The sequence below is a fragment of the Polypterus senegalus genome, chromosome 3, assembly GCF_016835505.1.
Source record: "Polypterus senegalus isolate Bchr_013 chromosome 3, ASM1683550v1, whole genome shotgun sequence".
Taxonomy (NCBI): Eukaryota; Metazoa; Chordata; class Cladistia; order Polypteriformes; family Polypteridae; genus Polypterus; species Polypterus senegalus.
Genome location: NC_053156.1, coordinates 143329847 through 143344555, shown reverse-complemented (window position 1 = coordinate 143344555; position 14709 = coordinate 143329847). Strand labels below are relative to the sequence as shown.

General features: G+C 37.9%; 1 protein-coding gene across 3 annotated transcripts in view; it reads right to left on the bottom strand.

The window, feature by feature from the left end:
* Positions 1-14709, bottom strand: part of rars2 (arginyl-tRNA synthetase 2, mitochondrial) — a 103200-nt gene that overhangs the window by 73031 nt on the left and 15460 nt on the right. For all 3 annotated transcript variants that reach the window (XM_039748008.1, XM_039748009.1, XM_039748010.1), the window contains 2 exons: positions 12152-12207; positions 9622-9705 (listed from right to left, as the gene is read on the bottom strand). In XM_039748008.1, coding sequence (XP_039603942.1) covers positions 9622-9705; positions 12152-12207 — 140 coding nt within the window. The remainder of the gene's footprint in view (positions 1-9621; positions 9706-12151; positions 12208-14709) is intronic.

Below are 14709 nucleotides of genomic sequence, written 5' to 3'. Positions count from 1 at the left end.
AGGCTAAACAGGCCATTGCTTTAAAAAACACAGTTACTGAGGCCTTAACCATAAGAGAAAAACTAGATAGGCCATTTGCTTCCACTTGCAGTGGCTACGCCTCTGCCTCCCTGGACAGGTGATGACAAGTCAAAGAAAATGTAGTTTATAAGAAACAGCGTTATTGTTTTAGGGGAGCAGCTGCCCAAACTCTAACCCAGTATCTTATGTGTGGGTTCGCCGGATTTCGATTTACCGGTGGGAATCGATTGATAGATAGGTTTCAGACACCTGCACAGGATAAGGAGCAGTGTTGGAAAGTTTCAATCAGATGACGAACATAGGGTAAGCTGATGGACATTAGGTAATGGTAAAGACCAGCCAAGTGGGCGTGATGAACAGGAAAAAGCACTATTCTCTTTAAGCTGAAGGTTTTGGTGGAAATAATTACAGGGGTACAGGGGTGCACATTTCATTTGATCTGGGTCCGTGTATGCATCACACGATAAAACTTGATTCTGCTGCCTTCCTGAGACTCTGTGTGCCTAATTTGAGCAGTGTGTTTCTGCCACAACAAGGTTAATAAACAATCCCAGGCAGGCCCAGCACATGTGTGTGGACCCCATAATTGACTGACACCCTATTTTAGGTTATTTACTGCCTTGCTAGACTTTGGCTTTCTGAGATTGAATAGGATTTACTGGGTTTGAAAATAAAATGCTATGATGAAGACGGGACAAAAAAAGTAAAAATTAAAATTTTCTCTTTATAATGTACTAGCAAAATACCCGCACTTCGCAGCGGAGAAGTACTGTGTTAAAGAAGTAATGAAAAAGAAAAGGAAACATTTTGAAAATAACGCAACATAATTGTCAATGTAATTGTTTTGTCACAGTTATGAGTGTTGCTGTCATATATATATATATATATATATATATATATATATACATACACTAGCAGAATACCCGCGCTTCGCAGCAGAGAAGTAGTGTGTTAAAGAAGTTATGAAAAAGAAAAGGAAAGATTTTAAAAATAACGTAAGATGATTGTTAATGTAATTGTTTTGTCACTGATATAAGTGTTGCTGTCATATATAGACACAGACACATACACACACATATATATATACATATACATATACACATATATACATATACATATATAGCAACATACCCGCGCTTTGCAGCGGAGAAGTAGTGTGTTAAAGAAGTAATGAAAAAGAAAAGGAAACATTTTAATAATAACGTAACATGATTGACAATGTAATTGTTTTGTCATTGCCATGAGTGTTGCTGGCATATATATATATATATATATATATATATATATATATATATATATACACATACTGTATATACATACATATATATATATACGTATATACATACATATCTACATATATACAGACACACATTTACATACACCTATATATATCTATCTATCTATCTATCTATATATATATCTATATCTATCTATATATCTATATCTATCTATCTATTGTCACACACGTGCGCATGGGAGGCAGCTAAAGGGCTTGAGTGAAGGCAGTTCGGAGGCATGCCGGGGTGTGGCAGAGTGCACTGACTCTTTTTCTCCCTTGCCTGTAGACCATCCCCGGGGGATTTCACCTGGCTCTCCTGACATCACTTCGGGACTGAGCCAATGGAAGTCGGCCACACCAGCTCCAGTCCCTCTGATGTCACCTCCGGCTACGAACCAATGGTGGAAGACCACGTGCCAGATCCATATGACCTCACTTCCTGTCTCCCCCTTTAAAACCTGCCCCTTTTCCTTTGTTTCCTCAGTCTTGTACTGGACTCAGTTGAATGCACTTCAGTGCTGATTATTTTGAGAAAACGACCTTTTGCAGCCAGGATACTATATTATACGGGTGGCTGCCCCAACTCTTTATCTGTCCATGTCTCGTTCTTGTGACACTATATATCTATCTATATATGTATATCTATATATCTATCTATATATGTATATCTATATATATACTGCTCAAAAGAATTAAAGGAACACTTTTTAATCAGAGTATAGCATAAAGTCAATGAAACTTATGGGATATTAATCTGGTCAGTTAAGTAGCACAAGGGGTTGTTAATCAGTTTCAGCTGCTGTGGTGTTAATGAAATTAACAACAGATGCACTAGAGGGCAACAATGAGATGACCCCCAAAACAGGAATGGTTTAACAGGTGGAGGCCACTGACATTGTTCCCTCCTCATCTTTTCTGACTGTTTCTTCACTAGTTTTGCATTTGGCTACAGTCAGTGTCACTACTGGTAGCACGAGGTGATACCTGGACCCTACAGAGGTTGCACAGGTAGTCCAACTTCTCCAGGATGGTACATCAATACATGTCATTGCCAGAAGGTTTGCTGTGTCTCCGTGCACAGTCTCAAGGGCATGGAGGAGATTCTAGGAGACAAGCAGTTACTCTAGGAGAGCTGGAGAGGGCCATAGAAGGTCCATAACCCAGTATCCAGTATCTGCTCCTTTGGGCAAGGAGGAACAGGATGAGCACTGCCAGAGCCCTACAAAATGACCTCCAGCAGGCCACTGGTGTGAATGTCTCTGACCAAACAATCAGAAACAGACTTCATGAGGGTTGCCTGAGGGCCCAAATGTCTACTGCGCCCTGTGCTCACTGCACAGCACCGGGGAGCTCAATTGGCATTTGCCATAGAATACCAGAATTGGCAGGTCCACCACTGGCATCCTGTGCTTTTCACAGATGAGAGCAGGTTCACCCTGAGTATATGTGAAAGACGTGAAAGGGTCAGGAGAAGCCGTGGAGAATATTATGCTGCCTGTAACATCGTTTAGCATGACTGCTTTGGTGGTGGGTTAGTGATGATCTTGGAGGCATATCCATGGAGCGACTCACAGACCTCTACAGGCTAGACAACGGCATCTTGACTGCCATTAGGTATCAGGATGAAATCCTTGGACCCATTGTCAGACCCTACGCTGGTGCAGTAGGTCCTGGTTTCCTCCTAATGCACGACAATGCCCGGCCTCATGTGGCAAGAGTATGCAGGCAGTGCCTGGAGAATGAAGGAATTGAAACAATTGAATGGCCTTCACGATCCCCTGACTTAAACCCAATAGAACATCTGTGGGACATTATGTTTTGGTCCATTAGGCGCCGCCAGGTTGCTCCTCAGACTGTACAACAGCTCAGGGATGCCCTCATACAGATCTGGGAGGAAATGCCGCAAGACACCATCCGTCGTCTCATTAGGAGCATGCCCCGACGTTGTCAAGCATGCATACAAGCCGTGGGGCCACACAAGATACTGAAAAGCATTTTGAGTAGCAGAAATTAAGTTTTTGAAAAATGGACTAGCCTGCCACATCTTCATTTCACTCTGATTTTAGGGTGTCTACACAATTGAGCCCTCTGTAGGCAGAAAACTTTTATTTCCATTAAAAGACTTGGCATCCTTTTGTTCCTAAGACATTGCCCTGTCGTTATTTGTATAGATATCCAACTTCATATTGAGATCTGATGTATCTAATGTGTTTCTTTAAAGTGTTCCTTTAATTTTTGTGAGCAGTGTATATATATCTATATCTCTCTTTTGGGGGCGTGTATATATATATATATATATATATATATATATATATATATATATATATATATATATATATATAAATACACACATATACCGTTTGGGTTGCGAGCAGCTGTTGCTGGGGGTGTCAGAATCCATTGAGGAAGAAAAATTAAAAACATTCTTTGTACAAAATCTTAATTTAACTATCCATTCCTAAATAATTAAATGGGAAGGCTATTTCGTATCAGTGCAATACGCTGCTTGTTAAAACGGATGACTCCTAATCTTACGTGCACTTAGTCCTGCGTGGGTATTATGAACTATCGTATTTGTTCAAGTTCTATTTAAATTTTAATTTTAATTTAATTTTTATTTGGTCGACAGAAATATGTTTAGTAGGAATGAAAGTTAAATTTAATCATCATTGCATAAATTTTTCTTCACCATAGAAATTTAAAGACTAAATCCAACTTCCATTCCTACCAAAGATATTTCTGGCGACTAAATAGAACCTACTTATATCCAAATTCGAGCTATTGAACTGTCGCCTGCCTGCCCGAATAAGTCACCCTCGCTTCGCTCTTACTTTTTTACCGTTCATTTAATCATGGCTAGTCGCGAAAAAATTATAACATGGAAGGAGGATTACACTGAGTATGGCTTTACCAAAACAATTATTGATGGTGAATAAAGTATCTATTATTCATGAAGCTTCAATTGGTGATCTGTTTTTCTGCGTTAACCTCATATTTTTTCATACTTCTTCCCAAACTAAGGGGTTGCGAGGGTAAAATGAATCGGGAAGCGCTGATATATAACACATTTAACCATTAGTCAAATATAACACAAGTAAACACAAAATGCAGTTTTTAAATGATGGTTTTTATTATTTAGGGTGAAAAAAAATCCAAACCTACATGGCCCTATGTGAAAAAGTAATTGCCCCCTTGTTAAAAAATAACCTAACTGTGGTGTATCACACCTCAGTTCAATTTCCGTAGCCACCCCAGGCCTGATTACTGCCACACCTGTTTCAATCAAGAAATCACTTAAATAGGAGCTGCCTGACACAGAGAAGTAGACCAAAAGAACCTCAAAAGCTAGACATCATGCCAAGATCCAAAGAAATTCAGGAACAAATGAGAACAGAAGTAATTGAGATCTATCAGTCTGGTAAAGGTTATAAAGCCATTTCTAAAGCTTTGGGACTCCAGCAAACCACAGTGAGAGCCATTATCCACAAATGGCAAAAACATGGAACAGTTGTGAACCTTCCCAGGAGTGGCCGGCCGATCAAAATTACCCCGAACAGCGCAGAGACGACTCATCCGAGAGGTCACAAAAGACCCCAGGACAACATCTAAAGAACTGCAGGATTCACTTGCCTCAATTAAGGTCAGTGTTCACGACTCCACCATAAGAATGAGACTGGGCAAAAACGGCCTGCATGGCAGATTTCCAAGACGCAAACCACTGTTAAGCAAAAAGAACATTAGGGCTCGTCTCAATTTTGCTAAGAAACATCTCAATGATTGCCAAGACTTTTGGGAAAATACCTTGTGGACTGATGAGACAAAAGTTGAACTTTTGGAAGGCAAATGTCCGTTACATCTGGCGTAAAAAGAACACAGCATTTCAGAAAAAGAACATCATACCAACAGTAAAATATGGTGGTGGTAGTGTGATGGTCTGGGGTTGTTTTGCTGCTTCAGGACCTGGAAGGCTTGCTGTGATAGATGGAACCATGAATTCTACTGTCTACCAAAAAATCCTGAAGGAGAATGTCTGGCCATCTGTTCGTGAACTCAAGCTGAAGCGATTTTGGGTGCTGCAACAGGACAATGACCCAAAACACACCAGCAAATCCACCTCTGAATGGCTGAAGAAAAACAAAATGAAGACTTTGGAGTGACCTAGTCAAAGTCCTGACCTGAATCCAATTGAGATGCTATGGCATGACCTTAAAAAGGCGGTTCATGCTAGAAAACCCTCAAATAAAGCTGAATTACAACAATTCTGCAAAGATGAGTGGGCCAAAATTCCTCCAGAGCTGTAAAAGACTCATTGCAAGTTATCGCAAACGCTTGATTGTAGTTATTGCTGCTAAGGGTGGCCCAACCAGTTATTAGGTTCGGGGGCAATTACTTTTTCACACAGGACCATGTAGGTTCGGATTTTTTTTCTCCCTAAATAATAAAAACATCATTTAAAAACTGCATTTTGTGTTTACTTGTGTTATATTTGACTAATGGTTAAATGTGTTTGATGATCAGAAACATTTTGTGTGACAAACATGCAAAAGAATAAGAAATCAGGAAGGGGGCAAATAGTTTTTCACACCACTGTATATTGAATATATTGAAATAGTTTTACTATCAAATAATGCAAACAGTACGCGGCACGTGTTTCGCCCTAATTCTGGGCTCACCAGGCAGTACACACTCACTGCACCCACTCTCACGAATCGAACCTCAGACGTCAGCGCTAAAGGCGAAGCCTCTCATGTTGCGCTAGGGTGTGTGGTTCATTTATTTGACAGTATGTAGATCGGGGTGTGTATATATTTATATATATATATATATATATATATATATATATATACACACAGTATATTACTTTTGAGAATGCAACGTATAGTTTTGTCCAGGAGGAAAGCAATGTTGCTTCAAATCAATGGCAACCTTTTGTAGGGTGTATCCCTGAGACTTATTAATTGTCATCATGAAGCAGAGCCTTACTGGAAATTTGAGGCATTTCAATTGAAATGGGAGATCAGAGGGTATAACGGTGATGCCAGGAATACATTCAGAGTGTGGCGCTCTGCTGTTTTTTTGTGTAGCTGCCTTCACACAGCCTCTCTGCTGCTTTATAAACGAATGCCATATAAAGCCATCACCTTGTCAATTGTGTAATGCGTTTTTTGATCTGGTTTGATGCATGGAAGTGATCACTCGTACTGCGTTCAGTAAGTTCACGTGAGCTGCTCTCTTGTGTGATGTTGCGATGTCCACGGCTTAATTTAATGTTAGTTAAGACCCGGCACTTAAAAGTTTCTGGCTGCACTCCGGTTGTAATATGACGAAGCTGCGCAAGCCCACTTTTGAGAAGTATAGTTGTCCAGGAGAAAAGCAATCTTGCCTGAAATCAATGGCATCGTTTTGTTGGGTCTGTCCCTGAGACTTATTACTTGTCGTCGCGCAGCAGAGCCTTACTGGAAATTGGAGGCATCTGAATTGAAATGGGAGATCAGAGGGTATAAAGGGGACGCGAGGAATACATCGAGTGTGGAGAAACTCTAGAGACAGGGTGTGTATTAACTTGTAGATTTTTCTGTGAGTATTTGGTGGCAGCGTGACGAAGTTGCTTTGGAAGACGGCGTTAGCCGCGGAGCTCAGCTCAGAGCGAAATGAGGTGAATGGGAGGGGAGATGATGACATGACTCCCCCACCCGCCACAAACACAGTATCTCGGAATTTGCATAAGCACAGCCCTTCACGTGCAATTTTAACTTAGTTACAAAGTGATCAAAACTCTCGTTTATATCCTGCGTCCTCTCATTAAACTTGTATCCTGCATTACCCGTGGGCATGACAAATGCCAGCGGCAGCCTGTCTATGAACTTAATTTAAACTTTAGGTTTACACCTTGCTTTGTTTCCGAAGTAGCAGCACTCATGAATATGGTTGTATAAGTCACTCGCTCGCTTCTTATTGTTTCGCTGCCTTCTCAATTATATAATGCATGTTTTCTTCAGCACTTTTTGGAGCTCTTCTTGGTTTTCTACGCACTGCATTGACAGTCAGTTCACGTGATTACGTGGGCGGTGTGATGATGTCACACGAAACTCCGCCCCCCACGGCTTTCGAGCACAACTCCATTACAGTAAATGGAGAAAAATACGTTCCAGTTATGACCATTACACGTAGAATTTCGAAATGAAACCTGCCCAACTTTTGTAAGGAAGCTGTAAGGAATGAGCCTGCCAAATTTCGGCCTTCTACCTACACGGGAAGTTGGAGAATTAGTGAGTGAGTGAGTGAGTGAGTGAGTCAGTCAGTGAGGGCTTTGCCTTTTATTAGTATAGATACATTGATATATAATGAATAAAAAAGTAGGGACAAAAGTCCCTTTAACTGTTATTCAATTCATATCATGTCACCACCCAAACCCCCTCATCTGCAAATCAGGAACTCACCCTGAAGATGAAGCCAGTGTAATGCATACCAAACTGACACAACAGACTAATTTTTCTTTACCAGTCTTCACTATATGCTCTAAATATAACTGAATTAACAGCATTTTTTCAATGACTAATTCTGCCTTTTATCTTATTTAATAAGCCAAACTATTAAAGAGACTTTTGCAAAAATATGTTTTAAATGTAACCCAACAGCACCAAGGTATTTTAAGCAATCTCTCTTGCATTTTTATAGCACTTCAATGAGTGCATCTCAAGGTACATTACATTATCATGCATAAGGTATTATAACATGTGTATTGATACTGAGGGATCTGTATGCTCAATATCCCCCACACCCAAATGAACTTGGACTCAGTCACATAAACTTCCAACTGCAGAAATCAAATGCATATAGGATGTTAAGATGTGAATACATTGTATATTGACACACAAATGCATATGCATATATAAATATAAAAAAAGTCTACATTCCCTTATTATTTATATAAATCCTTCAATATTTATTTTGAACATCTTTTTTCTCACTATAATATTGGCAGTGACAAGGTTTTATTTACAGTGAATAAGGACTTGATATGATTTTCTTGACATCCACCATTTTAAATCACCTTGATAATATAGCCTCAAAGGTCCATTTTTTAGACAGCAGCTCTTAAACACCAACCTGGTTACTAGGCTTTGGACAAATCTGCATAATCTTGGGGTGGCCAAACCAGAGCGTACTATAGAAATTTCTAGACCTGTTCTGCCATGAAAGGGACATGTCTACAAGGTTGCAAATTAACTACTTTTCCTTTTAAATCCATAGCAAGATCACAACTGTTTCACTCAGGTTCATGTACAGCTACCTTAGTGCTCTGGAGAAGTTGGTATATCCTTGCACCAGTCTCTTCCTGAGCCTTTGTCTATACATGGTGCTTTTGTTATTCCTGGGGCTCCCACAACAATTCAGTTTTCAACACATATAGTAGCTGCAATTTGTTTACATTGACTTTTACTGTCTTTTTGAGGCTCACTGTGAGTCCCTGAATCTCTGCCTGGCCCATTCTCTCTAGTTGGACAAAATGGTGCCATTTCCACATTTGGCAATCTCATCAGCTTGCCACCCTTTTACAATACAAAAAACAAGATGTTATTTTTAAATGAGAACTAATAAATCTTAGTTGGATTTGGTAAATCTCATAACAATATTATCACAATTGTTTGTAAACTGCAACAAACACTGTAGTCAGATGAGAAAAATATAATTTATCAATAGTAAAGATAAAATACTCAGTCCCACAAAAGTGGATACTCTGTAATATGTGGCTTTGATATCTTGTCCATGAAAATCACAAAAGGGAAGGGAAAAATAGGTGGACATGGAAATATAGCAATGTAAATGGCAAATGTTACATAAAAACATCACATGTGTTAATGCAATGATAGGGAAAAGAAGCCCTAAAAAAAGCCTTTTAATCTTGCAGAACCCCATACTCGATGTCTCATGAAATTTAGCCATTAGCCATGCCCAGTTCTTTGGCTTTTGATAGAAAGTTGCAAAAATCTCCAAATAAATGCAACTGATATTGCCGTTTGTATTTGACATGTGGTGTTGTGTTGCTAGCTCTTTTACATGACAGTCTGAGTAGTTTTGACTTTCAGATACAGAAATAACTTCATAACAGTACATTTAAATATGATATAAGCAATTTGCAATGACAAGCAAAATAGATATCAGTTATACCCATTTTGGAATTAATGTTGCTGAAGTTATGCAAACAAGCATGGTTACAGCAGATTTAATCAGGAAATATGTGAAAATCTGGGCACACATAAGAGCATTTGTATTCTGTACACTATTCAGTAATCACAATTTTTTAAATGAAAACATACCAAACTGTAGGCCCCAATCTCCAAGATAATTAATCCTTGTTACAGAATGACCAAGAGCTCCCTTCAGGTTTGCTATGAAGTTACCTGGAAAAAAAAGGAAAAGAAATACAGCAAAATTAATATAAAATGGAAAAATAACACTCAAACATATTAATGTATCAGTCTCTGGAGAAAACTGTACTACTATCACTCAAATGAAAAAAAAATGTTTTGTTGATTTGTGTTGTATTCTTGTTTGCTTTCTGTAAAATATTCTATACAAGACAGTCTGCACTGTATGTACCGCAGATCTGCAATCCAAAAATTAATGTTAATTAGGAACTACATTAAATAGATAACCTTAACCAATCACTTGCTGCACTTCATTTGAAATTTTCTTTAAAGGAATTAAAGCATCAGCATTGTTTTGTTTGTCCTACCACCTCTGCCACATACAGCTCATTTTGTAATTATATACACACTATTGAGCAGGGTGAAAGGGACTTGTGGTGATGGAAAGCACAAGTCTGAATGCATTAGACATCATCTACTACCAGACAAGCAATAGAAAAAAGCGAAGGGAAGCAATAAAAATCTTGCTACAGAAGGTTCTGGGGTAGTCAAAACACTTCAGTTGATAAGTCTTTTATGCTTGGAGTCAGCACATTATTAAAAACTCAAAGCAGAGATAAGAAAAGGTGAAAAAACTTTAATTCACACCAACACAGCAATTCTGACACTGGCTCTTCAGGATCAATAACATTCTTGCTCAGGCAGCCAGGACTCATTAAAACCTTTTACTCAGAAGAAGATTCAGAGCTTCCTAACAGCTGGTTTTCAGCATGGCCTGTGATGTTCTAAAAGATAGAAGCCTAGCCAAGAGGGTCTAAGTGGAGTAAAAGTAAAAGAGGCAAGTTACAATACACTGTTAATGTTGTTTTATCGTGAGAGCCTAAAGGAGACTGCCTCCAATTACAACACTTAAAAGTTACTTTTTCTGGATACTCTGGACAGGAGATGTAAGACTATGCTTGACACTACAAAAATGTTCAAAGACAATGCACCTGTTTTTTGCAGGGATAACTTCATTAGGAACATATACAGTACATACCTAAACAAATATGCAAGCAATAAAAGATTAGATCCCGTGTATGAAATTACTGAAATATTACTGATTGTTTTACAATAGAAAACAACACACCCTTATAGATTCATTCTTGCCTAGTTAATGTACAGTATACAAGGACCATACCAGTTTGTATGCCACTGTCAAGAGATGGGCTACAGAATTTCAACATGGGAGCAGGTCTCTCAAAGATGACCCAAGACCTAGCTAAAAATATCAAATGATATTTAATTTCTTGTAATACATGTTTTATAAATTTGTAAACACTGAATAAGTTTAAAATGCTTTACTTTTTCTGCAAAGCTATGAAAAACAAAAGAAATGACAACAGCATAAATTAAGAATTGAAACAGATTGCTAATAGATTGGGAACAATCAAATCAAATTATTAAAATAACTGCAAAATAAAGGAAAATGTATGACCTTAAACAACAAAAGTCTAATATTTCCCCATTATTTTTAGATTATAAATAAAATCCTACAACTGACCACCAGCACCACTCTTTTTCAAGGTACTGTCTCATTTCTCAACGGATGAAGATTAGGATGCTGCCAGTTACTCTGGAGAAATTGCATTTTGATCCTCTGGCCTTTTTGTTTTTAATTTGCATAAGTGAATGGCTGAGTTAATGAGAATGATAGGTATTGCTATACAATAAATGTGGCAATACATAATTTTTTCATTGCATACACAGACTGACATTTACACAGCAACTATAGTAATGTAAACTGGATATTATGAATATGGGCCCTGTGCATTCGATCCAAGTCATGTCAAAAAAAGTTACCTTCACTCCCATTTTCCACCAACCAAGCTGATTCCTGTTTATTTTTTTAGCTCATTCTGCTGCACTTCTGCCTTCCTCATGCATCTCTAGTGTAGAATTTTAATTGTGCTAACAGTATGTTCATGGTATCTCACAGAAAACAGCTTGCTGACAACCAGTTTATATTCTTACCCTGCTCACACAGCATTGGAAACAGCGAGAATACTATGGCACAACTGATTAAAACGTGTCCAAAACAAAAACCCATGATGCTGCCTTTTATTTTTCATTTTTAATGAGGTTGTTGTTGATTCAATAACATTTATTAACAGGCAATTAGTATTTTTATAAAAATATAAAGGCTATATGCCATTTTAGCCCTGGAATTGACTATAATACTTGGGCTTCATTGCAGAGCTTCTATACTTTCTTATGTAACCAATCGTCCTCACCTTCATTAAATAACATTTTGTTGTCCAACAAATGAGCTGTAGTCCAAATGCACATCCATAGGTAGCACTAAAAACAATGACAATGCTTATATTTTTAGTACTGTATTAACGATAGGTGCATGTAGTTAATTCATTTTTCTGTCCACCAAGTAAAATTATCTTTGTAAAATACAAACCTGTCTTACAGATTAAATTGAAATACTTACCAATTATAGTGGATCTTAAGTGGCCAGCATGAAATTTTTTGGCAATATTAGGTGAGCTGTAAAACAATACACAGCACTTAAATCACAAGTATAATCTATAAACAGAGCATATGTTTTCACACATAAGATGTTAAGAAAGTAAGGCTGAATGTAACAACTATTACAAGATTAAAAGAATCTAAGCTACATAATGTATTATTGAGAATCTGAACCTATGTAGGTACTGTATATCTTCATAAAAAAATACATACTTCATAATAGATGAACAATAAAGCCAAACTTTTAGTAAGGGAACTGCAAATTGCATAAAATGTACGAACTTTGCTTAAATCATATATACCTGTATTATAATTTACATAAAACGGTTTATTCTAAAATGACCAAAAAAGGATTGCATCCTCTACGTGTACCCAGTTAAGAGAGCAAACAAGTACAAACTGCCCATGTACAATGTTCAAAACACTACAATACATTAAACCAGTACCATAAAATTATGATAAAAAGATAACATTTCACCTTTAAGATAATGCAAATATTAAAAAAAAAAAACAAATACCACTATATAAAAATGTATATTTAACCATATCTGCATCATCTTCAAGAGTAATTTTTGTTGTTTGTCTCTGATCTGCTTTCTAAGCTTCATGTTACATACTTATGATTATATATTAATCTTTCTCAGTGGTTAAATCTCTTTCTCAAACATAAACTATTACCTTCAATAATGTTAATTTTGCAGACTTACAAAGTAGGCAATAATCCAATGGATTCAGAAAGTATTTAGTAATCTTGTATTCATTTACGTATTCAGACCCTTAATTTAGTACTTTGCAGAAGCCCCATTGGCAACAATTATAACATCGTCTTTTTGGGCAAGTCTCTGAAAGCTTTGCACACATGGATTTGAGCAGTTTGTCCATTCTTCATAGAAGATCCCCATAAACTCTGTTAGAATGGATGGGAAGCAAATATAAACTTTCTTCATGTCTCTCCACAGACGCTTTATTGAGCTTAAGTCTAGGCTTTGGCTGGGCCACTCAAGTACTATCAAGAGACTCGTCTTGAAGCAGCTCCAGTGCTATTTTGGCTGAAAGCTTTGGGCAATTCTGGAAGTGTAAAAAGAACTGATGGCATTCCCAGTTGTTTCAGCTTCTTTATCCTCCTCCTAGGCAAGGTTCTAGATGAAATGGAGATGTAATTTTATCGGACATGGTGGGTGGTTTGGTTGGGTTACATTGGTCCCCTTTGTAAATGCAAAAACTTGGAAGGACAGTTTTTTTTCTTTCTAAATGTGGGTTGGTAGAGGTAATGCGTGTGAATTTCAGGAATGCATCAATATGCATTCATTAACTATGGGTTCTCCTTAAGGCAGAATAGGGAAGTGCCAGGGTGGCCCACTTCAAGCACTGTCTTCAGGTCATTGTCTTGCTGAAAGGTGAACCGTTGTACTACTCTGATTGTGCATTCTCTCTGGAGCATTTTTTTTTCCTTCACTCAATTATGACCGCAATCCCAGTCCCTGCTGCTGAGAAGCACTACCGTACTGACCACAATCCTAGTCCCTGCTGCTTAGAAGCACTACCGTACTGTGGCACTTCCAACACCATACTTCACCATATGGATTGTATTAGGCAGGCGATGAGCTGTGCCTGGTCTTCACCAGACAAGGTGCTTGGAGTCGTGTCCAATGACTTAATTTTTTTTTTTAAACCTCAGACCAGAGAACCTTTTTCTTCATGCAGTCAGAGATTTTTGAATACCATTTAGCAAACTCCAAGCAGTATGCTGGTTGCTTTTTGCTTAAGAGTAGATTTTGTCTATTGAAGAAGTGCTGCTGATATAGTCATTCTTTTGACTCTCAAGAGTGAGGTGGTTGTAAATTTCTTAATTTTCACAATTATTAAGGCTACAGTGCTCCTGGGAACACTCAGAGCTTTAGGAATGGTTTTACACCCTTATCCTGATCTATGTCTCACCACAGTTTTAACACTTTTTGTGCTGACAGTGTGAATTGTAAGACCTTACATCTATAAGTGTATGCCTTTCTAGACTATATCCTTCAATTAAATTCAATACAGACGGACTCCAATCAAGTTCTAGATAGATCACAAGGAAAATTAAGGCAAATGGGATGCACCTTACCACAATTTGGAGTGCCACAGCAAGTGACTTGAATACAATGAGCTATGTCAGTATTTGATTATTAATACATTTGCCAACTTTTCTGAAGATATGTTTTCACTTTGATATTATGGATTATTGAGTGTAGACTGAAGGTTAAAAATCACAGGTTTATCCATTTAAAATTAAATATAAAACACAATAAATGTGCAGAAAGTGAAGGGGACTGAATACTTTCTGAATCCACTATATTAGAGGATTACCCAAGGTAGAAAACTGTTCTTTAAAGAAAAAATGATAGGGAAGCAAACAGAGCAGCAGAAAACAGAGGGGAGCCTATTTGTAGCTACCGAGGCAAAGGGTGCAGTCAAGAAGAATCTATAATTCAGTGAGTAAAGGAGGATTATGAAAATTCAAGGACACTCTGGATAGAGCTA